At 31.9% G+C, this 27,965-nt stretch overlaps 2 protein-coding genes across 6 annotated transcripts in view; one reads left to right on the top strand and one right to left on the bottom strand.

The window, feature by feature from the left end:
• The window catches only part of LOC106055371 (zinc finger FYVE domain-containing protein 26-like), a 49,448-nt gene extending 37,341 nt beyond the window's left edge, over window positions 1-12,107 (top strand). The window contains exons 33-47 of the mRNA XM_056025148.1: window positions 30-154; window positions 352-601; window positions 1,783-1,943; window positions 2,041-2,217; window positions 2,334-2,499; window positions 2,886-2,984; window positions 3,221-3,280; window positions 3,678-3,824; window positions 4,629-4,826; window positions 5,084-5,200; window positions 6,702-6,844; window positions 8,816-8,966; window positions 9,063-9,122; window positions 10,365-10,601; window positions 11,423-12,107. Coding sequence (XP_055881123.1) covers window positions 30-154; window positions 352-601; window positions 1,783-1,943; window positions 2,041-2,217; window positions 2,334-2,499; window positions 2,886-2,984; window positions 3,221-3,280; window positions 3,678-3,824; window positions 4,629-4,826; window positions 5,084-5,200; window positions 6,702-6,844; window positions 8,816-8,966; window positions 9,063-9,122; window positions 10,365-10,601; window positions 11,423-11,587 — 2,256 coding nt within the window. The 3' untranslated portion in view covers window positions 11,588-12,107. The remainder of the gene's footprint in view (window positions 1-29; window positions 155-351; window positions 602-1,782; window positions 1,944-2,040; window positions 2,218-2,333; window positions 2,500-2,885; window positions 2,985-3,220; window positions 3,281-3,677; window positions 3,825-4,628; window positions 4,827-5,083; window positions 5,201-6,701; window positions 6,845-8,815; window positions 8,967-9,062; window positions 9,123-10,364; window positions 10,602-11,422) is intronic.
• A 2,702-nt stretch (window positions 12,108-14,809) lies between these two features.
• Window positions 14,810-27,829, bottom strand: LOC106055396 (uncharacterized). Of its 5 annotated transcripts, none has more exons than XM_056025149.1 (13): window positions 27,747-27,829; window positions 23,808-24,017; window positions 22,393-22,442; window positions 21,807-22,064; window positions 19,960-21,005; window positions 19,630-19,723; window positions 19,338-19,464; window positions 18,719-18,761; window positions 18,371-18,526; window positions 18,189-18,263; window positions 17,721-17,815; window positions 16,932-17,129; window positions 14,810-16,532 (listed from the first exon to the last, which is right to left on the bottom strand). In XM_056025149.1, exons 1-13 carry the CDS (start codon window positions 27,749-27,751, stop codon window positions 16,460-16,462), a joined length of 2,430 nt encoding a protein of 809 aa, XP_055881124.1. In that variant the 5' UTR covers window positions 27,752-27,829; the 3' UTR covers window positions 14,810-16,459. The 5 variants fall into 5 exon arrangements, with proteins under 5 accessions (XP_055881124.1, XP_013067085.2, XP_013067086.2 ...); XM_013211631.2 differs by having other exon boundaries at window positions 27,589-27,812; XM_013211632.2 differs by having other exon boundaries at window positions 21,807-22,058; window positions 27,589-27,812.
• Window positions 27,830-27,965: the final 136 nt, after the last annotated feature.

The raw sequence follows: 27,965 nt of genomic DNA, 5'->3' as shown, positions 1-27,965 counted from the left end.
TGGTTAATTTGTGTTCTCTCTGATAACAGTTTAACAGACGCCACCATTGTCGCAGGTGCGGTAGAGTTGTGTGTGCCACTTGTTCAACTAAACAGACTTTGGTATTTGGTGTGATGGCCAGAACTTGTGATGACTGCTGGCATCAGATAAATAGGTTCTGATTTTTAAATTAAGTCTTATGCAGAAAGAAACCTCTTGACCTAGCTTTATCTTTATAATTTTTTTCCTATAAGGACATTTTCTTTTACTACTTAATCTTTAGCAATATGGAAAACAATTTGTTCACTATTTTAATATTAAAAATGTACCACTCACTGTTCGCTATAATGTCTGTCCAAAAATATCTTTCAGTGATCACAGAAGCTACGATGAACAGGAGATCTACAGTCATAGAATAAAAGACAGAATATCTGGAGTCAGCAGTAGTCCAAGCAGTATGGTGTCCAGCCCAGCAGCATCTTCACTCATCAATACTCTGCAAACTTCTGATAAGTTGAAGCAAAGTCTGTTGTCTGCCATACATCATGTGGACCATGCCTGGAAACTAAGACCTGATCTGACCTACAGTCAGTTGGTTAGATCAGAGTTCTACTATGAACAAGTAAGAGCTAGCTGCAGTTAAGACCTTCCTGATTTAGAACCAAAAACTATTTTCTTCTTTTACTTCATTGTGTGTTAGTGGCTCATGTTGTAAAAGTATTTGAAGATCACAGCTCATAATATACACATTTAAATTTATCCATTATTTGTTTCCATATGAGAGGGCCTCCCTTCTATAATATTTTATTATATTTTGTTCATTCCACTTACCAGAATAAAATTAAGGGATTATTAAAATAAAATATAATATAATACACATATTGCACCATGTGTCTCAAGAGACAATGAATGCACCCATAAGAAACTAGAACAGACAAAAGTGAGCAGTGAGACTCATAACAAATAAATATTCTTACTTGATTAGAAAAACACCTTTAGTAAAATCATAAGATTAAGAAACCCTTTAGGATAGAAGACTTAAAAGTAAAGTAGCAATAAAACACTGAACAATAATCTTGAAATACAAATACTCAAAAAGACTCAAAGATAAAGGCACATTTCTTGTTTCACATGGTAGGTCAAATTTGTACAAATGCTCTTTCTTTCCTAGTGCTATTAGAGCATAGAATGGGTTGCCTGTATCAGCCAGGAAAACCAACGAGTTGGCAGAGTTTAAGTTATTGCTTAACATGCATGACTAGATTGACCTAGTGACATGCATAGGACATAATCATTTTTTTTTTTTTTGAAGTAACGTCTATATTTTATAAGATAAGAAGATAGAGGGATGATCAATTGCCATGAATTATGGTCCATCTCTCAACCTTGCTGATGTGAACTAAAGGAATGCTATTCATTATGTTTGACATTAACTCATTAGCAGAGTGGAATATCATAGTTGATAGTCCCAATGCCTAAGAGGCTTCACTTCAGATTTTTTATTGAGTTGCAGAGATTTGAGTATCCTTCTCCTATATGAATTACCCTGCTAGACTGATGAGATCCATCTGCCTGAAGCTCCTGGCTTTTGGAGTGGCAGGTATCTGCTTTTACCTTTTCAAGAAGTTTAGCTGGTCTCAATATTCAAACCACAGGAGCTAACCAGGTGCTGAACTTGGTTGTCTGAGCCTATCTGAGATGCATGAGAATTTCTCTTTACTCATAACCTTGGCTATAACCTAAAAATTCATTGACTTTATTTAAAATGTAAAGGGCTTACTTTTTATTTTCTTTTGTCTGCAGGCCCCCAGTGTTGCCCTGTGTGTCTCTCTGTTGAAGCAATATAGCTCCAAACAAGAGGCTGGGAAACTCATTCTACAGATTTGTGACCATCTGTCAACGTACTTAGTTCCAGCGTCTCCTGGTGTTCCCAATCCAGAGATAGATTACAGTTTGATCATCAGGTCAGTGATGTTTCACAGCAGAATATTTTGAGAATAATTTTTAAATGAACCAGTTCCACTTCCTGCGTACATCTTACAAGTTTTGTTTTATCTCCAGTGTGATGAAGCAACTTGTTTTCCATGCCAAACTGGATTTTGTTGAAAGTCATGATGCAGACTTGATGGACCAATCAGATCTTTACATGGCACGCATTGACCTACTTCAAGTCATGGTAGAGGCTAATTACCAAGACTTACCCACAATCAGAGAGTTAACAAAACAAGACTCTGTTAGGTAATAGCTTTTAGAATTTTTGGTAAAATTATCATTCTTATAATGGATTTGCTTTAGACAAAGAAAATTATCCATGATATAAACAATATTAATTTGTTTATTTGATTTGCATTCAGACGTCTTAGGGACAAGCTGATCACAGATGAAAGACTGAATCTTGCTATGGAAGTTTCTATGAAATGTGGCATTGATCCTGCAGGGGTGTGGGCTGCAATGGGCTTTGCTTGTTTTCATTTAGGAGATTTTCAAGGGGCAAGAGACAAGTTTAGTCACTGCTTAAAGGTAAAACAAGAGAAAGAAACTTGCTTGCAGATTAGATTGTTTCAGTTATGTTAAGTCATAATTTTTGGTTTTATTGTATAATGAATCTCTATGATAAAGTTGATCAATGAAATGAAACCATAGTTGTTATATGGATGGCTGCCTAGTCGTGCAGTTTGCGCGCTGGACTGTCATTCGGACTTATCGATGGTCCTGGGTTCAAACCCTGCCCGCTCCCATCCCCTGTCGTCCTGCGGGAGGTTTGGACTAGGAAGTAATTATCTTCAACTCTGAAGGAACATCCGAAATAAGTAAAACATTTAAAAACATGACTGAAAGCAGCCAGCACACACACACACAATAGGATAAAAGTTACAGGCATGAAATTATACTTTTATTTCAAACAGCCAATACCAGATAAAAATCAAGGTTCTCCAAGTCAAAGCAGACTCTTAGGAGAAATACTTGATTTCCTAGATACCATACCAAGTTCTGGAGTCACTGAGGTAAAACTAACCTATTTAAATCTCAAGACAAAATAATTATTTTGTAGCTCATTATGAGACTTATTTTAAACTCAAACAAAAATGTTCAGTCTAAAAGAAGATTGTTTTCTCTAGTGTATTTACCAATATATAAACTACAAATCAGATTAACTAAGAACAAACATTGTAATGTATGGTTTTCAAAAAGTGTTGATTAAGCTATGTTTAAATTCATTTATTTTTTTTTACTTTTTCAGTTACAGAGATTATTAAGCTCTCCCTCCAGTATATGTAACATCCAAACATTATTAGTGCCAGTAAGTGAAGTATTTGGTCACACTTTTGATGTACTTAAACTCTCTATATTACATGCAGCTAGCAATTTATATACCAATTTTTTAATGTTTTTTATTATAAAATAGTGGATAAAAATTGTGTTAATATTTCAAATCACAAACTTACCACTATTTCTTTAACTTATGTAAGTCAAGTTTCATTTAAATATTTATGCTATCAAATTTTGTATCTGACTCAGAATATTAATTTTAAAGGTTTGAACCATTATACATTATTTGGTTGTAACATTTATCTTTTTTTTTAATTTTTTACTTAGGTTTGATTATTCAGTTCATGGTTTTATAATTCTACAGGCAAATGAAAAGATTAGTTTAAAACATTTATTTTAAAAATGTATCTTCATTTTTTTTCTTTTAGAGTAAAGGTGAAGAGAATCGCGTGGAGTCAGTTCCATACAAAGAATGTCTGTACTACTTGAGAACTTATGGAAGCTATATGGATCACATCACTTTTCTTCGACAACACAGTTACTGGATGAAAGCTGTACAGTTTGCTGTTGATCATGTAAATTGTTGCCTTAGATCTGTTTGTTACTGATGGTCTGATAGGTCACAAATTCATACATCTATTATTTTTGTTTTACATTAATTGCTTGGCACTATTTTTACAAAGGTTTGTTAGTGCTTTGGGAAATCCTTTGTTAACTGAGCTGGTGGTGAATAAAGAAAATGTACATTTTGTACTGTAGTGTAGTCCTAGTTTGATGAGCTCCAGAAATTAGAAGATGCTTCAAATTTTGTACTGTAGTGTAGTCCTAGTTTTTTATGACCTCCAGAAATTATAAGATGCTTCAACATTTTGTATTGTAGTGTAGTCCTAGTTTGATGAGCTCCAGAAATTATAAGATGCTTCAACATTTTGTACTGTAGTGTAGTCCTAGTTTTTGATGAGCTCCAGAAATTATAAGATGCTTCAACATTTTGTACTATAGTGTAGTCCTAATTTTTTATGAGCTCCAGAAATTAGAAGGTGCTTCAACATTTTGTACTGTAGTGTAGTCCTAGTTTGATGAGCTCCAGAAATTATAAGATGCTTCAACATTTTGTTTTTCAGAAATGTTACAATTTACTGTTTAAAAAAAAGTTTAATTGAAGTTTTAGTACATTGAGAAACATGTATATAGTTTGCTTAATAAGAGCCCATTTATTTCATTAAATGATTACTTAAATAATTACTTTTGACCTTTGTTGATAAAATTTTAAAATTTGTTTTGGGTTGTTTATTATGTTTTATTGAAACTTGAATTGATTTGCCAATTGATTTTATCAGTTTCATTATATCATTTATTCTGGTTTTTCCTTTCCTCAGCAATGTGCACCAGATGTGTTTGTGAATGGTTTAATGATTCCAGCCATGAACTCTGGAGAAATGGGAAGACTTTTGGAACAAATGTTGATGCTGGACCCCACCTTAGACAAGTGGACAGGCTACCTGACTGCAACTTGTAAATATTTGTTAAAACAAAAATATTTCTCTACTCTGTATCACATTCAACTTTTTATGAAGGTTAGTAGTTGGATGTTTTGTTATCATATTATAATATCCAGTATTTATTTTAAAGGTCTAGCACATTTTATAATTAAAACCTACTTACATTGTAGAAGAAATTGTATACTTTAAGCAAAAGTTCTTGGGCTTAAAACCTAATAGAAGTGTTAGGGGATTTTGAGAATTTTTTTTAAAGATTTTTAGTATATGACCATAAAAAAATATGTTTTTGAAGAAGAATTTTATGATCATAATAAAAAATGTTTTTTTTGCAGGATTACATTCGTGCATCCATGACATGTGTCAGTCATTTCTATCAGAAATCAGCCACTAGTTACTTAGACTTGTTTGGACGTATGCAGTTTTTGTACACAGCACAGCAGCATTTACAGGTAGGTCTTGTGTTATATTTATTTTTGTATAATGTTTAATCATAAAAGTTCTTTAAAGCTCTTTTAATCTAGCAATTCATTACTAAACTCCTGTTTGGCTAACTTCCTGACAATTTAATAAAAGAACGAAGCATTTAAATCATTGATTTGATAAACTAAACATGTGTCATGTTGTACAGAGACTCTTGAATGTGGGAGGGGGGGGGGGCACAGGTTTTTAACAATGAACTGACATATCCAGGCTTTTATATTCTGAAGATCATTTTTTTTTGTCTCTCCTCTCATTTTTTGTTTCTCTCCTCTGGTAGGACAGCTGTAATGTGTAGAGCTGGACAGCTTTAATGTGTAGAGCTGGACAGCTGTAATGTGTAGAGCTGGACAGCTGTAATGTGTAGAGCTAGGAAAAGTGTTTTTTTTAGGAGACTGTAAAAGAAAAATATTGAGGTCATAAATTTAATAAGTAGTCACTGAATAGTAGTTAAACAATATTTATCAGTCATTGTTCATTGTGGTTTATTTACTACATATAGCTTTTTTGTCAGTCAAGCTACCTTAATGCTTATATGATTTATAAAAGTGATTTATGTTTGATTTAGATTTTTTTTCATCATTGGAGTATTTTGAAGCTAGTAAACTCTAATGGGATCAATTTCTAAAGTGTTTCTTCAGTGTGTTACCATATAGGCACTTTCAAACCTGCTGATGTTACCTTACTTTGAGAGACTCAAATCTAATTGATTGTGTAAACAACACCATTCTCAAATAAAATTATGACAATAACATTTCATTCAGCTTTGTTTAGGCAAGAGTTCTATAATTGAGCACATAAAGTTTCAATTGGTATTAGAAATGCAGCTATTGTAATATATATATATCTTCTTTTATGAAGCCATTGAAAGAAATTAGAACTTACTCTCTGAGTTAACCTATATATATATATTTTAAACTAATATTTTGTCCAGTAGTGCTTTGAAAGTAGCTGTCTTCATGGCCAGTAGTGCTTTGAAAGTAGCTGTCTTCATGGCTAGTAGTGCTTTGAAAGTAGCTGTCTTCATGGCTAGTAGTGCTTTGAAAGTAGCTGTCTCTTAGAGTATCACAGTAAAAAATAAACTTTTAAATTTTTAAAGAATTTAGCAATTAACTTAAAGCAGGTGTTCTTGTTCATGAAACTAGGTTGTTTTTTTTTCAGATAAAAGAACACAAAAAATGTATGGTTTCTTTTTACCTCTGTATGAGTCACTAATTATAAACACTTCAACACCATATTATAATGTATACAGTTTGACTACTTACTCTACAATGAGCATGACCTACCTCTTCGCACCTCTGTCCACCACTGGCTAATATATTGGTAGTTTGACCTACAACTAAATGTTTTATTTTATTGAGATAACTCTTCTCGATGAGCATTGGGCACCAATTAGTCAAACATTGTTAGCATGATCTTGTCATCACTTTATAGAAATATAACTTGTTGCCTATACACTGTTTTATTCTAAAGGCCTACTTAGATCCAAGTCAGTGGGGAAGTGTACCTCACCCACTAGCCCCAAGAACTCCTTCCAAAGTTCAGAGTCCAAGCTGGGATAAGTTTAACCCAGAGTCTGCTGCCAGAATGACTTTGACACCTGATCAAGTAAACAGGTACAAATTACAATTCAGTAAAGGAAGTAAACTTAACATACAATATATATTTACTGAAATTTTACTTTTTTTTTTGCTGCTTTATATATTATACATTTTATCAAACTTCTACCAAGATTTTTAAAGGGGGAAAACTAGCATGTTAGGAGAGAATGAGAGTAAGCACTTGACTAAAGTCTTAGAATTATCTTTCCAGACGTAAAATGCCACAGAATTTCATGCCTTCAGAATTTCATGGCTTCACTGGGAATGGTTAAGATTGCAGGTTTAGATAATGGCCACAGAATCTTGTGAGCTTGTCTTCACTCCTTGATGGACTGCTCAGTTTTAAAGTGAACTTTCTACAAGTTCTTTAAAGTTGAAGAACATGAAACAATATTAGAATATCTATGCATCACATCTTAATGTAAAAATATCCCCATGTTGTATGCTATAGCTCTTTTTATTTAAAAAAATAAAATAAAACAAATATTTTTATTACAAAGAAAATTTACTTCTAAGTGTTAATGCTATTTTTTGTATAGAATTTTAATTTTTTTTTTTGTTTTAATTTTTATTAACTTAGCTTAACAAACAAAAATAATAACTTTAATCTTGATTTGCTTATACTTTAGAAAAGTTTTCTTAGGCTTGTTTCTTTTTACAAAGCACATATCAACTCACTGTGTCTGTCTATCTGTCTGTCTGGTAAAAAGCTTGAACATGTTTTTTCTCCTATTTCACATTCTCGGATCAAGTTAAAACTTTGCACTATTATTCATTGAACCTGACAAAACATGAATCAATAACGAAAATTAATCAATTAGCTAATTAATTGTTGATGATTAAATATTTGTTTGATATCGAAATAAGGGGAATAAATGCTTATTAATGTGAGATGTGGATGTATATATTGATTTAATCCCCTTGTTACATTTTGACATGTTTTTTCTCCTACCTCCAATTCTCCGATCAAGTTGAATTTTTGAATAATTATTCAAAATCGATGTCAATATACAAATCAATCCAAAAATAAATTAACCAATTAGTTAATCGTTTAGATAGGCATGGTGGCTGAGCGGTAAAGTGCTTAGCTTCTGAACTGGGGGTCCTGGGTTTGAATCCCGGTGAAGTCTGGGATTTTTAATTTTGGGATCCTTGGGCGCCTCTGAGTCCACCCAGCTCTAAAAGAGGTACCTGACATTAGTTGGGAAAAAGTAATGGCAGTTGGCTGTTGTGCTGGCCACAGAAACAGATGAGCTTTACATCATCTGCCCTATAGATCACAAGGTCTGAAAGGGGAACTTTATATTTTTAAAATCATTTAGTACTAATTAATTATTTGTGTTTTATATAGGAGAAAAGGAGCTAAACCCTGTAATTGTCAGATAAATGCCAGTAAATAGTAATTCTTTCCCTTAGATAAGCTCTATTTTTACAAAAAAAAATTTTATCACTTGTTAATTATTACAATGAAATGGCTTGATGACTATATCTTGATAGTTTTCAAAGTTCAATCTGGTGACATTATGTTCAAGTATCTGCCAGAGATCTTGGTTTAGTTGTAGATTTCCTCTTTAAAAAATCAAACAATTGAATCCATCATGTAGACAAGATGAGAACATTGAGCACACACTATAGAGCAAGCAATGATACACATTATAATCATCAAGCTAGAAATGTATAGATTGAACGGATTAATTTTTGGATCCTGATATAAGCTCTTCTTTTCTGTTTATAGTTTTTTTCCAATCAAAAGTTTTCATGGCAAAAATTAAGATAAAAACTTTACATTTCTCATTATGTACCTTTATATATTTACTCTTCTGTGTAGAAACTGGAAACTACTAGAAGCCAATGTATAAATAAACTTTCTGTTTACACTTCTCGTGCGACCTGGATTAGTATATGTGATATTAATCTCTGGATGTTAACACACAGTTAATTCTAATTTATTTTCAAATAACTAATACCTATTTTTTTTTTATTTAGACACATCCGTACAATAAATCTACAAATTGAAGTTACAAAATTTCTTGAGCAAAGCCTGACACTAGGTACATCTGCTGCTGTATTTTCTGCCAAATCCCAGGTGCCCACTTTGTTTGGTCAGAGTTCTGCTAGGACAGATCTAGTTAGCTTGGTAAGTAGAACTGGTTTAGAAGACTCAAATATGCATTTTATTTGGAAGTCAATGACATCAGTGCTTTCCCTCCAACAAACTTTATTCTGTTCACAGATAATTCTTAGTGGCATGGACTTCAGAGTGAGATTTAACTTGGCAGTTAAAATAGTGAGGGTATGTTTTTAAATTTGTCAGCTATTTCAACATTTTTTTCAATTAATTTATTTTCATTTGTTTAATAGTCTTTTGGTCATTAATATTATGAAATCACATGAGAGACTGTTATAAAATCCTTTGTGTATTCAGGAAGTAAATAGTAAATAAAGCTGTTTTAAATTTCTTTAATAATGGCAATGTCTTCGATTCCGAAGATTAAGATTGCATGCATATTTTCCCGCATGTCATGCAGACAAAGCCATTGTCTGCTGGCGGTCTATTTAAGTTTTCTTTCCGTCTTCTGCACCTGTCTTCAATAATGGCTTTTCTTTGAGTCTCAAATGTTTGTCCTGCAGTCTTTTATGGAAGCGTTCGAGGAGTCTTAAATGCATTTGATAGAGCACCCAGGTCTCAGAGCCATACAAAAAAGTGGTGAGAACCACTGCTTAATAAACATTGATTTTTGTTGTCAGGTGAAGAGATCTATTCCACCATACTCTCAGTCTGAGGTGACCAAAAGCACAGTTGCCTTTGCGAGACAGTTGTTGTTTTAAATTAACTTAAAAATAGTCTCTATCATTGTATAGTAAATAAAAAGTAAATATCCCTTTCAGACCTTGCAATCTATGGGGCAGATGATGTAAAGTTGTCTGTTTCTGTGGCCCACGGTTATCGAGGGTGTCATGTGGCCAGCACAATGACCAACTGCCTTTACTTTTCCCCAACTAATGTCAGGTACCCAGTAGAGCTGGGTGGACTCAGAGGCACCCAAAGATCCTGAAATTAAATTCGAGTCTTCACCAGGATTTGAACCCAAGACCCCTGGTTCGAAAGTCACGCGCTTTACCTCTTAGCCACTGCACCTCCACCATCATTGTATAGAAGCTAAATATCAAGAGGATATTGAGTTATTAAAGGATAATACTAATTTAGCATCAAACAAAATTAAACACCAAATTAAAAAAAAAAAAAAGAGAAAAATTGAATCCCAACATGAAAAACAAAGATAACAATATAAAGTATACAAATTCCAGTCTTCATTTGGACTCAAAATAATGTGAAGTATTTTGTCTATTTGTTATCATGCCTTGTTTCTTTAAGTTACCTTATTAAAGCAGAAAGTTGTAGCTTCGGGTTTTTGATTGGCTCAGCAATATCAGTATGCAGCAAAGGAATTGGAAAAGTTGCCATGGGCATTGTTATATGCAAGAGATGTAGAGTACACAGAATCAACTTATCTTTCTTTTACTGTTCTTCCAGGAGTGCCGACTGAACCCCACCCTTTTGTTCACACAATGCTCAAGGGAGCTGGCCAAACAAAGCCGCTTTAGTGAAATCACAAACTTAACACAGGCTCTTGTGCATGAGGGCATGGTGGATGATGAGGGCATTGATGAAATCATTGGAGCCTCACTTTTAGTCCTTGCTGACAGCCATGCAGAGGACAGAGACCAAAGTGAGGCTTTAATTCAGATGTTAAGGAGTGACAGTAATAAGGTAAGGCTGCGCAAGTAGACTTTCTCCACTTAGAAGAAACTAAATGTTGCAGGCTAAATGTTGTCATCTGAGTGTTGAGGGAATTAGGAAATTAAATAGGTCATATTGTCACTTGCCTTTAGAATTTTTCTAATCTAATTACCTTTACTATATATGTTTTAATTTCTGAATATTTATCCTATATGTAACTTACGTATGTGTTTTATTCAATACTGTTCCATTTTTTTATATAAGTTTCATATATTGTTTCATTTTAACTTTGAACTTTAAAAATTCATTCTGCATTTGAAGATTATTTTTTTATTAGCATCAATTGTGTTTCTATTGCCAGATTTTTATGTTTAACTTAGCTTGAATGTTTTCAATTAAATTTAAGAGAGTTCCTAAATCAAATTGCAAATTATTTTTATGGTTATTCAGGAAATCTTAAAAAATATAACTTTTCCTCCACCTTAAAAAGTCAAAGATAATATTTAAAACATTTTTGGATTAGTCATCATTCCATTTAACTTGATGCCAGTCTGGTTAATCTGGTTATGACTATCTGCCTCAATCAAGCCTTTCCTTTGAGGTAAAAAAGAAACATCTCATTCTATGATCAAGAAGGCACCATGTAATTCAGGGCATGTGAAAGTTGTCTAGTCTTCATTTGCTTAGAGTTTCATGGATAGTTGTTTTTTTTTCATTTCTCTCACCAACACTTAATGTCATGAGGAGCTATCAGTCCCTAAGCTAGGTTATAGGCAGTTAGGCCATAAATAATTTACTATAATAAGATTTGATGCCCTTCAGTTTAAAATGAAACTCTTATTTCCATCTAGATCAATGCTCTCATTTTGTGTGGGAAACTCAGGTCAGCTTACTTGCTGGCTGTGAAGAGAGAGAGTGTGGAGGATGTGCAGAGGATAGCTGGAGCAGCTCAAAGACTTGGACAGTCTGCTGTGAAAAACATTTGCATGAAGTGGCTGGAACAGCATCAGAAGTGATCTCCAGCTAAACCTTTGAACCAACATTCCACTGTGATCAACATTCATTTGCAATTATAGCAAGGACATTTTTCATAGGAAAAACTTTATTTATTTCATAGTTGAATGACAAATATTATGATCTAGTCAATATTTTCAAAGAAACCTCAACTGAGCTCTTTCTATTTATTGTGGAGTATTACAAGAAAATAGTGTTGTATATCATAATGTATATTACCGGTATGCCTTTTTTTTTTTCATTGTTACATTAGGAACCAGCTTTAAAAAAAAAAAAACAGAATTTCTTAGCGGTTGTGTTTGTCAGAGCTCTGACATTTTCTGTTTCAATTATAATCTTGTTAATAATTTTTTGTAGAATGGTGAGCTTGATAATTCATTATTTGTATGTAAAACCAAACATATGTCTCAACTTGTGATACTTTCACTGTGTATTTGATTTTTAATAAACATTGGCCCTAATCCTGTAACATAAAGTAATATTGTAAAACAGATGAACAACAAAATATATTGTGTACTTGAACATAAAATTGTTTTCTTTTTATTGAACATGCTAAGGAAGTTTTAGTTTTAATAGAAGAACTAGAATATAAGAACTAGATCATGTGACATAGTCTACTGCCTTGCATACCACTGTAATGAGTATATTGTTTTAATGCCATTTATTATTTATCTCTTTAGGAGATTTTCTAAAGTCAAGTTAAATTACAGTAATTTTCTCTTTGTTTACATTTGAGTTTGAAGATCTGGTACCCATTCAAAAGGCATTTTATTTAGTAATAATATACAGAGTAGAATAGACCATGATATGGAGAACTGTAGTGATTAGCATGGGCTTTCACTCAACATTCTAGTGGCTTCAACCATTGTTTAACATAATATAAAGAAAAGGAAGTTGGGACAGATTGTAAACTAAAAAGGCAAAATAATGTCATGGATGATGTCGTAAAGGGTCTACCTTGCTAATGAAATGTTAAAAAAAAAACAACTTTGTGCTAGTGGATGCCTTTGTTTATGCAGTGCTAAAAAGTGTACACAAAATGAAATGCATAAGAACATAACTTATTAATAATTTTGGGCACCAGATTCATATACAAATAAAAAACTTTTTCTGAAATTTAAATGTAAAAATTATGTACAAGAAATACCAAACAAATTTGTAGAATTAAACAAATTATTTCAGAGTAGGTAAAAGCAATTCATATCAATCTAAATGCCTAAAATGTAATTACAACTAATAGAGAATCCAGATCAATCAATTAAACACTCATATTGCACTAGAAGGGGTGTGGTAGCTGTATGGTAAAGCACTTGGCTTTATGCATTTCGATTCCTGTCCCTGAGATCCAACTATAATAGGTATCTGACATTTGTTTGGGAAAGTAAGGCAGTGATCATTGTGCTGGGCAAACATTCTTTGATAACCGTAAGCCATCAAAATCAGATAAACTTTACATCAACTGCCCCATTGACTGCAATGTTAAGGGGTAACTTACTTTTTTTACTTTATATTGCACTAAGTAGAGATAGGTAAAGAGGATGGTTGGCATGCGATTTAATTAATTATTCTAATAGCTTTTACTAGTTTTGAACATGATATGTTTCACAAACTTAACCTTTAAAAAAAAATTGAATATACACCAAGTCTATTTCTCTAGTGTGTAACTTCAAACACATTCTTTGATAAATTGCAATTAGCAAAAGCTAAATTTAACTATTTCAGATATGTATAATAGCAATGGGAATTTCAAGTTTTAGCTTTTAACCCTTCACCCTAGTTAACTGTCATCCATAGATACAGATAACCTTTACATCATCTGCCCTACAGATCAGAAGGTCTGAAAGGGGAACTTTTTTTTTAATACAACTGTAATCCAGAACTTCTAAAAGGGAGTATTTTAGTCTCCCAAATCTTCATTCAAAAGGAGTTTGATACATAAAATGAAGACTTAATTTTTTTTACAAAAATATTGCAGGATGTTACTGTTTTAGAACAGACTAAACCAGGGGTGAACAACTTTTTTGTATTGAGGGCCGCATTAAAAAGAACTGAAAAATATGTTTGCTATATGTGTATAAAATCATTTAATTCATATTTATACTGCATTATACATTCTTTTTTTCACACTCCTAATTAAGGAATTACAATAAGAGTTAGCAATTTCTGAAACCAATTTAACGATTTTGTAAAAAAAAATTGCTATTGTCATTTTACATCACAACCTTTAACCCCAAATGTACAGTTGTTCTTAATGTGAAGTATATGACTGTTTATACTCGTTTGTAATGTTCCAGAGCTGTGGAACTAGTTTACTAGTTGTTATCCATGTGACTGCTGTCAAATTACAGTCAGTCAACATCAACCTTTGATTACACTTGTTTAGTTTCCACAAAAAAATGTTTGTTCACAAATTATGTTTACCCAAATAATGTGAAAGTTTAGAAGCAAATTTTTTAAAGTGTGGAAATGCAGCTTCTGGCACCCATTAAACTTCCGTGGAAGAACTGACAGGAACTTCTCTTTCAGGTCATAATTTGTATGGAGTTATGTTCTTTGGAACTGAATCAGTATCTCCAATATGGCGGATGGTATTGAAAACTGGTTCTTGGCGTCTTAAAATTTGCTTTAATAAATTCCATAATTAAGGAATCTAAATAAGTTTGTACTTTTAACCATTTCACTAGAAATACTTTCACCTTTCAGCAAAGGAAAATGACAAAACCTGTTTTCACTTTCTTGCCTGGAGAAATTGGAAAGCCTTGTTTGAAAGGATTTAACATGCACTTACATTGCATGTGCAAGCAACTCATTGCAAAAGCCACCATGAAAAACATCAACACTGTATTCCACTCTTCATTAGAAATATTAGTAACAAAGTCACAATCAATGTCCTTCAAGGAACATCAAAATTTCTTCCTTGAGATTTTATATTCTTCTCATTACCTTGCTCATGCTTAGCCAACGGATGCATCAGAATATTTTGTTTCTAAATCTTCAAGTAGCCTACTTGTTGGAATTTCCTATGGTTTAGACTCTAAGCTCTGATAACTGTGGTCACATTCATATACGGGTCAATAATATGTTATTTTATGCAGCTTTATGCAGACTTTCCTGTTTAGAGTTAATGGTTGGGATATTCTTTAAAACAACAACAAACATACAAACAGTTTTTCTCAGTCAAAGATCGAGCTCCATTAGCTGTTACACTAGCCATCTTATACTAAGCATACCCAACACTCAACACAGTTCTTCATAGCATTGAATAAATACTGGCCTGAGATTGTGTCTTAAAGTGAGAATATTGAAGTATAGCCAATTAGCTTAATCTTCCTTTACTTGACAACTTTTTATAATGAGACAGTTTCAATAATTTATAATCATTTATTTATAATCATTTTTAATATATTCGCATTTTTATGTGTATATACTGTGGGCACACCTTATTTCTGTAGGTGTCTGCAGGCCACAGAAACACTCTGGTGGGCCATATGTGGCCCGCAGGCCATAATTTGCCCACCCCTGGACTAAACCAATTGACTATTTTTTTTACACTCTTTGTCAAGTCAAACATATTTAAGAAAATGTAAGGGAAGTAGGACTTTTTCAAGTTTTAACATTTTCATGACAACAAAAGTCAAACCTTGAATTAATACACAAGTTTCTACAAATCACAGACACACTGTACAAGCAGAAAACATTCTTAGGAAACCATCAAATCACAGTAAGTCATCTGGTCACCACCAAATAATTTAAATAATAAAATGTGATCACAGAATTTTTATGACATCTTAAAAAAAATCTCATTTCCTAACAAAAGTAAGGCCGTGGAGTCTGATCATAGATCTGTATTTATATAATAAAATAATTAAGCAAATATTACAAGGCCAACTGATGTATTTTAACTTAAACTTATGATTATTTAAATAATAAATAAAGCTGAACTTAAGTGTGGCAGGTAATATTAAGGTTTATAAAGATACAAAGTATATAAAAAATAGAGAGAGATGTGGAATGTTGGACATGTTCAGCAGGTGGTAAAAATCAATGTCACATTTTTATCACAATGTGTGTAGATATGAACATTTAAAATATAAATCAAGTGAACACCTCATTGAAAAAAAAAATATAGTTCATGTGACAGAAAGAAAACAGGGGAAGATATTGCACAATAGTAAATGAATTCATAAATTCATCACAGATAAAAGCTATCTCTAATCTTACAAAAGGAAGTTTACTCTTAACTAATGGTAATAAATATTTCTTTTTTTTTTTATTATACAATTTATCAAAATTAAAAAGTTGCATAACATCAGAAAAAACAACAACACTTTTGTAGTCCTGGAGGTTTGGACTAAGATGAAATATATGATTACTTTAAAGATTCAGTTGAATACACCTTACATCAATTGCATATTCCTTACATAACTAAAGAAATCTCTTCATTAAATCTTGCCACATAATAATTTTGCATCTTCTATATCACTTTCATTACAAGCACTACTTAGTGTTATCATGTTATTTGTTAATAAATATTTAAACAAAATAAATCTACAACAAATTACAGAACCCAAAAAAAAAGTGTTTGAAAGTTTGAAATTTAAATTAAAAAAACAAAATTCACTGACAACCTCTGGTGAAAAAAACAATTAAAAGGCAAAACATAACAAAATTTTTTTACAACTTCTCATTACCAAAATCAGCAAATCAAAATGATCTGATTTAAACAGGCAAAAATGCTGTAAATCAATCTCAGGCAACTATGCTGCAAGTCAATCTATTGAGAACTAAAAGTAGAAACGTCACTTAATGTACGGTTTGTGATATCATTTGGATACATTATCCCTTTAATACTCCGTTAATATTATTTGGATTTGTTACTCGATTAACATTGGTCCAGCACAGAGAGTGTTTAGCTTGTGACGTTGACGTTGAATGACCTGCTGCAACCTGAAAATAATAGCAGGTTTTTTTAAAGACTTTTGGGTTCAAGAAATTTTACAAATTAAATAACTGTATTTGAACCATTTAAATAACTCTTCAGTTTTAGAAATCATGACGTGGGCAAAGTTTTGGTTTCTTCACAAGAGATGTAGGGACAGAATAAACTAATATGAGACCTATTTATTCAAGTATTATTTATAATTCTATTAACTCTAATACATGCCATAATTTTAAACTCAAGAAAGCATACTCTGTAAAGAGGATTAAATTCTATGGATAAATTAAAAAAATATCTCAAATCTTATGTCATATTTACTTATTCTATGTCAAAACTAACTCTCAAAATCAACCACATTATTATTATTCATTTTTTTTTTAATAATTTTTTATCTAAAAATCTCTTACTTTTCAATGCATTCAGCTTGGGCCAAATTTTCTTTCTGCATACTGGTTAATTTGGTCTCGAGATAGTTTTTACCTTCTGATTCCTTGGCCAGCTGAGCTTTCACTTTATTGTTAACAACATTGGTATCTGCTTCCTTGTAAGACTGGTAAGTATTGATGTCATTGGCTGCTTCATCAGACACCAGTGCTTTGTGGAGACTGTTGAAGGTGCCATACATTATTCAGTTATTTATTGGTGTACCAATGTGAATAATACAATTAAAGTTTGGCTGTGGCGTCTAGCTCTATTAAAAATAGCAATTTTCTTTCATTAAGTAACTGAAACTAGTATGAGTCATTTCATTCACATGTCTCACAGAATCATTAAGCAAGACATTTCAAATACAAATGAGAGGGTTTGGTTAGTCACTAAACCAACATATTCTAATTCAAACTTCAGTCTAAGAGAGATTTATTGTTATAAAGGATTAGGCATCTGGAGAATTGGAATTGATCAAACTTCAAAAGAATACCTGACCTTAGTTTGATTGTCATGTTGCTAGCCCTAGCTGTAGGGATTTTAGATCTCTAAATGGGAAGTTTATTTTGAGTTTTGATGAAAGAAAAATTAATGATAACCAAATAAAGTTACAAATCAATATGATGTTAAGCATATTTCAATGTTTTGCATACTAACTTCTATGAACTACACTAGAAATTTTGATCCTGACTTCTTGATAGCCCAGAAATTCCTATAATTATCAACTCAGTGTAAATCTCTCAAAGTGACCCTGCATTGTTTGTACTTACTTGTATACCAACTTGGTCTCACCAATGTCTTGCATCAAGAACTGAAACTTGGCCAACAGAAGATCTCTTTCTTCTTCTATCACCTTCAACTTGGCCTGTGGGTACAATGTCAAATCAATTCAGTTTCTCTTTGGGTCCCCACCACACATTTTCATACAGTATGTTGGGGATGTGGGTGGCTTAATTTTATTTTAAATTCAAAAACATTGGAGAGACAATGCTGAAGATTTTGAGAGCTGTTAGGTATTTGAAATAAAGTGACTGTGTCAGCAATGTGTGTCTAACACAATGAAATACCATCTTCAATTTTCCCAATTGAAACCAAAACCAAAAGATGGGTAGAATCATGACCTAGAATCAAACCTCCTAGCACTTGGTAAAAATCAAGAATTATAACAAAGTTAGACAATTCTGATAGGCAACTATAATGACTTTCTGTAGTTGGGCAATGTAAAACTGACTACCTACCATCAGCATATCATTGTTGTTCTCTGAAGATTTAACCATCTCTAGACTACATAATTTCTTTTCCAGTTTCAGAACCTGTAATAATATAACTATAATAGTGAATATTCAACATTGTCATTCATAACATGTAAGGACTATAGTATGATTTGAATGCTCTTTAATTTTTTGTAATATCATGTTACCTTTTGTCTGGCTTCATTTCTTTGGTCTATAACTCTTTGCATTTCTTCTTTCATTATCTCCCTTTGTCTTCGGATCAAATGTTCTATAGGCACTTGTGATGAAGCAGAGCTCTTAGATTGTCTTCCCTTGGATTCACTCCTCATTGTTGTATAGCTCTATGGGTTGACATACAAATCTGAATGTAACTGTTCTCATACAATTTATTCAAAATCAATTTTAAAAACCAAAACTAAGAACAGCATTTAACAAAACAAAACCAAAAAAAAAAAAAAAAAAAAAAAGGGAGAAAGAGAAAGAGGGAAAGGAAAGAAATTCTAAAAGATTCCAGTTTCTATGTTTCTACTTACATCAGCTTCAGAGATATCACTTTCTGACAAAGTTCTCCTCAAACTGTGAGATACAATTTGTAATCAGAACATCTAAAAGATGCTACATTAAAGTAACACTAAGGGTTTTATTATGTATGTGTTTTAAGAGAATTTGTCTCCATTGGTGCATCAAACAAAAAAGCTTAAAATGTTTTACTTCACCAAATGTTACTAGAAATGACCCAGTTGTCTACACAATTCTTTTACAAAAAGGAAAGAAAGTCCAATATTGATTATTTTATGAGAATGTCTATAAATGGCATTGAATTTAAGTACATAAATATTTCTACATAAAAAAAAATAATGCACTGTTCATTCTAAGTAGACCTACATCAAATTAAAATTTTCTTGTCCAATTACAGGCATAAAATTTAAAGATCTCAATAATTATATAATTTGTGAAATATAATTTTCTGTTCAGAACAGACATAATATACATTCCTATGAATTATTGTTAAGAAAGAAAATCTTTAGATATACATCTCCATTGTGGGCATTTCTATCCAAGTGATGATATAACAAATTTCTTTTGTGGCAGCATACAAAAAGGGAAACAATTCTTCACCATATTTTACTTAAAAATTTGAACTGTATTAACTTTTTAGCAGATTTTATTATTTCCAGCTCTTTCAATGCTGCCAACTTGTCATCATCAGCTGCTTGGACTAACAACTTGGCTGCATCACTGTGCTTCTTTTCTGCTGCACGCACATCTTCTATTAAGGCTTCAGAAAAAAAAATTCATGAAAACTAATTAAAACTAAATGTTATTAAATATGCTGTAAAATAACTTTTGTAAATAGATGTTATGAACTATAAATTTCCTACTTCTAAAAAGAAGAAAGTTTTTGTTTTGTATTAAGTATAAAGTTGCTAAAGTAGAAACTTACCCCCTACAGTTTCAAAGCTGTCTATTTTGTCAGTTTTTGGTCCTTTAGTCAACAATTCATTTTCTTGTTTGACTTTCTTTAACTCCTCTCTCAGCTAATCAGATCAATGATTTGGAAAGAAATGCACATTTTGAAAGAACAAACTTACACAGTATATTTGTAAAGCAATGTAAATGTTAAAAGTCAGTTACATATTTGTATTTCAATACACTCATGTTAAAAGTCTGTTACATATTTGTATTTCAATACACTCATGTTAAAAGTCTGTTACATATTTGTATTTCAATACACTCATGTTAAACGTCTGTTACATATTTGTATTTCACTCACCTCATTATTTTCTTTTTTCAAAGTGCTCAGTTCTGCCAGAAGTCTTGTCATGTTGCTCACTTGAACAGCTTCCCAAGTTCTTAAATTCTGAGATGCGGAGGCAGTAGGGTGGGCAGGAATGGATGATAGTAATGAACTAGTGACAGGTATGAAAGCAGTACTGTAGTCATTTTGACCTTTCAAATTCTGACCAGTTAAAAAGGTGTTATGGACAGGGATGGCAGAGGAAGTTAAAAAGGTGTTATGGACAGGGATGGCAGAGGAAGTTAAAAAGGTGTTATGGACAGGGATGGCAGAGGAAGTTAAAAAGGAATTAGAAACAGGGAAAAAAGGTGGAGTACAGTCCTTAGCAGTAGTATTGTGAGGAGGCAAGGAGTTAGCAGGATTAGACTTGTAAACAGAGAGGGGGTTGTTAGTACCTGGAGCAATGTGACTTGAAAAGAAAGTTTGGTTCACAGAATATGGACCTGTATTGCTGGCCAATGATGAGGAGATGGGAAACACTGATGGATGAACTGCTGAGTACTGTTCTACACCAGATAAAGAAGTTGGTTTATAAGATGACTGGCTGATGTTTTGCAAAGCTGGTTCATTATAATTGTATGTCTGGGAATGACCAAGATAATTAGGGACAGATGGAACAGTGGAATACTGTTCTACCGCAGCTGAAGCTGCTTGATAAGATGGCTGAACAATAGTGGGCATTACTTGATTGAGAGAATGACCAGTGGGATTTGGTGTAACAGGATTGTAAGACTGACCAGCGTGAGCTGGGGATAAAAGACTTTGGACCCTAATTGTTTGCCCATCTGTGACATTAGAATGGACATAGGGCTGACTGTTGTGTTGCATGTCTGGATTCAATGGGGAATGTACAGATGTCTGGCTCTGAACTGAGTTAGGATGAATTCTGTTTTCATTTCCTGGTTGGTTAGCCTTTGTATCTTTAGACATCATTGATGGATATGTATATGTATCTCTTGATGTCGCTAGTGGTATATTTAAGTATGGATTTGTGTCCCTTGAGTTTCTTTCAGATACAACACCTAAAACATATGAATGAAACAAACTTTATCAGTACTATAGAAACTAGTTTTGACTACAATATTATTACCACTTTATTTTGAAATGAATTTTTTGTGTGAAATACTTATAAGTATGGAGAAGAGATACTTCAGAAGAGTGTAAGGTAGAAAATGAAATGGTGGGATGCTGGAAAAGCATGGTTAATACAAACTTGTACTTCTAGGTTTTAAACCCAATGACAGAATATCCAAGTAACTGCTGGGGGTTCTTTGAAGAAATCTAACAACAGTAGTCCATGTGATATATTTGTATAACTTAATATTTGAATCACAGAATTGAAATAGACATAAAGTATCAATGAATTGAAATATTAAACTTCTCAATGAAATTAAGACAGTGAAGTCAATAACGGATTAACTACTGAACTACTAGACTGAACTGGACTGAAGTGGAATCAAAATTCTTCTTTTTTTTGAATATTCTTATATGTTTAATTCAAGAAACACCCAGTCTGAGCAAACCTTCCACAATTTGCAGTACAACAAAACATATTTCCTTTTGAATTCTTTAGTCTTCTTGGTAATGACCCATAATGACTCGAAAGATATGGAAATTGACACCATGTCAATGGTTCGCTAGCATCACCCTAATAATGGGAAATGTGACTCATCTTAAGCTTGGTAAATATATGTTGTAGATAGACACTTATTGTAAGAGTCCTTATGTATCTTGACGTAAAAGTTTTAGAAAAGATATACAAAGAAAAGGACAATATAATTATGTTTGACTTAGTTACACTTATGTAATAATTAAATGATTACCCCCATATGAAGGAAGTGCTTGATAAGATGAAGATTCCATACTGCTAAGACTGGTTGACAAAATACTGCCGTAGCTATGAGTTAGTGGCATGCCAGGTGTCATCTGAGGTGACACCAAGCTCTCAGAACTTGACTGTAATTGGTGTGAGCTATCATTAGACATTTCTCTGGAATGAACTATCAAATTGCCATGTGAGGGAGAGAACTCCTCTCTGTATATCTCAACAGGCTTCTTGAAATCATCACTAAATTCTGCAACTTCAAAAATGATAATTAAAATTTTATAAACAAATTTATTTTGGTTTACCTGGGCCAGGTTGTAAAAGAAATATCTAAAAATACTACTATCCATATAAAATTCCATACATAGCTATAATTTATTTCATAAACAACTAATTAATGCTATAATAATTATAATGTTTAATACATAAATATTTAGCACAACATAAATTTGTAAAAATAAATTAATGTTTATAAACAAAAAAATAAGTTTAACAATGAGAGAAATATTTTTTTTTTAAAAAAAGGTGACTACAAAGGGCAGTATACACTAATACATCAGCAATATAGTCAGTTAGTAACTTACCACCAGAAGAGTGAATGTTAGGATCAGAGAAAGCAGCACTGACTTTAGGTCTGGAAAGCAGCAGGTTAGATTGACATGTTTCATACAAGCAAAGAGGGCACAGAACAAATATGGAAATAGAATCTACTTTAACATGCTAAGTACAAAGAGACAATTGTTTTTTATTAGTAGCTGTAGGTTTAAAGCAATTTTTTTACTTTTTTAAAAGCACAGTTTTAGCAATAAATCATTTAAACTAAATGTTGACTATAGTTTTTTTTTGTTAATGAAACTTCTATAAAATCATAAAGAAATAAATATTTCCTTTTTTTAATTAAATTTACGCTACAGATTGACATTTTTCGTTTTCATCTAAAACTAAAGATATTGTGTTTTTTTTCATAATATATTGGGGATTTTCAGGATATTGTTTTTTTCATAATATATTTGGGGAGGATATTTTTTTTTCTTCTAGCAATGTTAAAAGATCACTATTGCCAACTACATAATAAAAATTAGTTTGTGTCTCAAGCAAAAGAGCAACGAAATTTGATTTTACATTTCTAAAAGGTAGATAAATGTACATTCCATCTAAATTACAAAGCTAATCAGCACTCCATGGTCAGTACACCAGATACACCAAAAGCTAGCTATTTAGAGTTATCTGCCTTAGATGAAAATCATCAATATAATAGTTTCTATTTTAGCCAAGACTTCCACTGGTTTGTTTTCTCATATAGACAAAGCATGTAAGTATTTCATTTTCTGAGTTATTGTTCTTGACATGAATGTACAAAAATGAGGCAAGAATAAATAATAATGTTTATTTGATAAAAAGAATGCAGTTTAGAGTCTGCTGTGATTGGGGAGTTCATAAGGTTAAAATAAGACAATGAATGGCCATGTTCTGAACAACTATCAATAAGTTTTTGATTTATTTTATATGACTTGGATGTTACTTCTGAAATTAAGATTATTACATTATAGCCCAGAGCTCCTGCAGGATGGCAAGGAATGCAATTGTCAGGGTTTGAACTAAGGACCATTTTGAGAACAGTCCAAAGCACATACCACACAACCTGGCTGCCTATGCATCCAGGTTCCCTAGGCTCTCAGATGCTTGTGTGGTCTATGAAGTGGTCTATTGAAATTACTAATAAGGTCAAGGTGGGAAGGTAGATTGTTAGCAAAGTTAGTATGTTGATTAAATAGGATTATTAAGTGTGAGCTCACACACAAATCCTCAAAAATAAATAAAATGTGCTGAATGATACAGGAGAACTATATGTTAGTAAAGAGAAATGCTGACTAGCTATTATGACACTAAGAAATATAAGATATATATATATAGCTACATAGTACATTCATATTAGTTTATTACTACTTTCTAACATTTAAAAAACATTAAAAAAGAAAAAAAATGTTTAAATTTATACCTTGATGCATCCTTCACTTGAATGTTCTCATTACTAGCTATGATCAAACTAGGATTCTGAAATTCATGATTCATATGCTTTTTAGCTTTTGGTAGACGATTTTGCAGTTCTAAGTTCACTTCTGGATTGTTGTACAGATCTACAAGAATTGTTTGCAATTTTTCTTCCGCAGCTTTCCTAAGCATTTTTTCTTCATCAATTATACACTCTCTGAAGATTTAAAAAACTTTTTTTGTACCGGTATTTAATTAAAAACAATAGTTCATTTGCTTTTTTTTCACTTTTTACTATCTTGTTAGTTGCAAATATAATGGCAAATAAAATAAAATAAAAAGCAGTAATAAGTTAATTTTGGTCGACCTGCACCCCTAGAAGCAGATTTTCTGTTAGATTGGGATAGACTGGGAAATCCTGAGACATTGGCTTAGTCAAGATGTTGCTATCCCTAGCTGGTAATCGCATGCTCAATTTTTCTTCACCCAGTACTGTCATTAGCCAACCCTTCCAATTTGATGCTTGATTTTTAAAATATAAAAGGGAAGATAAAAAGTAATATTAATGTTGAATTTATCTGACTCACAAACACACTTTACAGTCACTTAAAATTAGACATTTAATGAATTTGTTAAAAAATTAATCATTAATGACATTATGATTATTATAGAGTTAGTCAATCAAAGGGGTCATCATCATGGATATGTATTTAGCCATTTGGATCGAATTAAATCTTCTTTGAAGGAACATCTGTTGTTCTGTTCTGTAAGTGTAAGTCATAAGTGTAACTTATTATAAGTGTAATGTATTAAGTTATAATAAGTATAATATATATATCATATAAAATAAGATTATTAATAATAAGTTTATAGTTAAGAATATGTTACATAAATATCTATAATAATAATAATAAGGCTTGTCTTTGAGTCAGAAGATTAATGAGGAAGGCAGTATTTCAGATTAGTCCATACATAATACTATGGGCTAATGAGTTTTTGACCCAGAGAGCTCAGAGGGTTAGGGTAAACAATGTTATATCTAATGAACGCATAGTTAACACAGGGGCGCCCCAGGGGGCTGTAACATCGCCATTGTGGTTCATTTTGTACACCAATGATTTTCAATCCGATAGTTATTGTTGCTCCTTCACAAAATTCGCTGATGATGCGGCTCTTCTTGCCCTGCTCTCAGAGAGCTCAGACGTAAATGAGTATTTCAAAGAACTAGAACACATTGAGGAATACTGTAAAGATAATTTTTTATTATTAAATGTAAAAAAAACCAAAGAAATGATAATCGATTTTCGTAGGGACAAGAAGGGAAATGATATTGTTTCTGTAGCTGGAGAGACTATTGAAATTGTGCAAACCTTTAAATACCTTGGTACTATCCTAGACAATAAACTAAATTTTACTGCAAATACTGATTATATCAGCAAAAAAGGGCAGCAAAGATTACGACTACTAAGAAAACTGTCCTCGTTTAATGTTAGCGAAAAGGCCTTGGCTATGTTTTATCACGCTCACATCTGCAATATTTTAAGTTTCAATATCACTGCCTGGTATGGCAATCTGAGCATTAAAAATAAAAATAAACTTAATAGAATCCTAAATGCTGCTGGCAAAATCATTGGCAAAAAACAAACCCCATTCGGGCAGTTGTTTGAGACTAACATCTATAAAAAAGCTAACAAGATCCTCGAAATAAAGAATCACCCTTTGTGTCAGGATTTTGTGATTTTACCATCACAAAAGAGATACAAGACACCGATAGCAAAGACAAACAGACACAAACACTCTTTTGTTCCCCTGGCAATCAAATCATTAAATAAGAACAATCTGGTATAAACTTTGTCACATGTAAATTATGAGTGCGTCTGGTGTGAATGTACACTTTGGTTTCTTATAGTTATAATGTTTTTTGTTTGGTGTAATGCACAAATTGTAAGACAAATTTCCTTACGGATAATAAAGATTATTATTATTATTATTATTATTAACTCAGTATAAGTAATACTTAATACTAATAGTATAACTATAAAATAAGTTCAGTATAATGACAAAGTATAACTCACAGTATAGTATTTAAATCATATAATAATAATATGTCTACTCTAAACTCTAAATATAATAATATAATATTATAACTATAACTATTATAACTAATACAATAGATCTAGTAATAACTAGATTCTAGATCTAGATCTAATTCATTATTTATATGATTATTCCATCCATTATTCATTATTTCATATATATCTATATTATAAAGTAGAATGTGTGGTGTATGTATGTATGTTACTTATAGACATCAAAACCACTTGACCAATCTTGATAAAACTAGGCAGGACTGTTCCTTGGGTACTAACTTAGACCGTAGTGTATGTATTGTAGCCCTAAAACAAACTTAAGACCCTCAAAAAAAATAAAGTTGTCCGACTCTATTAAAGCTATAGTATTTATGGATCTAGGCCATGGTTAACAATGTTGACATGAGAAAAGATCGAAGGATTTAGACCTAGATCTAATTTTAAGAAATACACTTTGCGCAGATAGTTTTTTACTTTGACACATGAAAATACAAAAGAAGATTCATTGATTTCATTATATAATAAAATTAACCTTCAATTTTGTGTTTCAAAAGCATTTTTTACATAAATTAGTTCCTGATATCTGTGACTACAGATTTCCTGGCGAACATTCTTTCATTAGACATTACCAAATGGTTACACATTAACACATCTCTCTACTGAGTCTATTCCTAGGCCTAGGTCTAAAACTCTTATTGAGCTCTAAGATGATAAAACTTCTTTTCGCACAGATAGTTTTATGCTTTAACACATAAACATACTAATTATTGTCCATTCATTCGATATTTTAATCAATTTAACATTCAAATTTGTTTTTCTAAAGCATTTTTAATACATTCATTCCCTGTTCGCTAAAGTTGTGTAGCCGTGTTGAGATAGGCCTATATTCATTCATGAAAAAAGGTCACGCATGCGCAGCACAGAATGAACTCTATAAAAGCCAATTTTTAACTCTAGATTAGTGTAGATTTATATCTATGTCTACCTCAAGATCTACTTTATACTTTAACACATGAACATACAAAATGAAGTCTATTCATCTCAAATTTTAATCAAATATATGTAGGCATACAAGCAAATGTTTTAATTTGAAAAAAAATGGATTTAAGCCTATTAGCTATTTTGATTTGATAGCTTCATTCACGCTATTTTTATATTGACACATTCGCTTTACTTATTACATTATTATTTCGTTTAATGGACCTCATTCACCAATCGTAAACAAACAACATTTAGTCACGTGATCTTATTGATAAAAAGATGAAAAAACTGTCACGTGACAACCATCATGAATTAAACATGAGATCGTAAATTATATAGAAGAGATAGAGCACCACGTGGCTAAATGTTGTTTGTTTACGATTGGTGAATGAGGTCCATTGTTTACAAAACACTCTCAGTGACTATATCAACAGTAATGCGCAAATAAAGACCTGCGGGTCGCGGGTAACATATGTCTAGTTTTTTATATATAATATATATTATTATTTAATATATTATATTTATAAAATAATTATATTAATTATTATATAATTATATAGACTATTATAGACTGAGACGTCTGAGTATAATAATTAATATAGATTATAATTTTCTAGTAAATTCTACTATTACTAAGTACTAATTCTAGTAATAATAGATTCTAGTTACTAGTACTCAGACTACTAGTAGTAATTCATCAAATTCATTTTTTTTTACTTTTCATCGTTTTCGTCTCTCAATTTTATAATACGAAATTTGGCTTCTTCCAATGCTTTTCTTAACGAACCAACAGCTACTTTATCATTAATTTGTAACTTCTTGAACTGTTTGTCAGGAGCTCGGTCTAATCTTCTCTTATAGGTAAATTTGTTTACATCATAGTCACTGTTTACGTCGTCCATTTTTTTCTTAGTAATTTGGGTTCCTCCAATAGTCAAAACCCAGTGTAGAAAAAATATTCTGAAAATGTAAAGTAACAAGAATGTAGATTGTATCGCACATTGCTATCATACTTGATCTATGTTATCAGCCGCTTAAACAGAAAAATGTTAGCATTATAAAAAAACATAATCTATATATTTAGATCTATATAG

Source organism: Biomphalaria glabrata, chromosome 3, assembly GCF_947242115.1.
Source record: "Biomphalaria glabrata chromosome 3, xgBioGlab47.1, whole genome shotgun sequence".
NCBI lineage: Eukaryota > Metazoa > Mollusca > Gastropoda > Planorbidae > Biomphalaria > Biomphalaria glabrata.
This window is presented reverse-complemented; position numbering and strand designations above follow the sequence as displayed.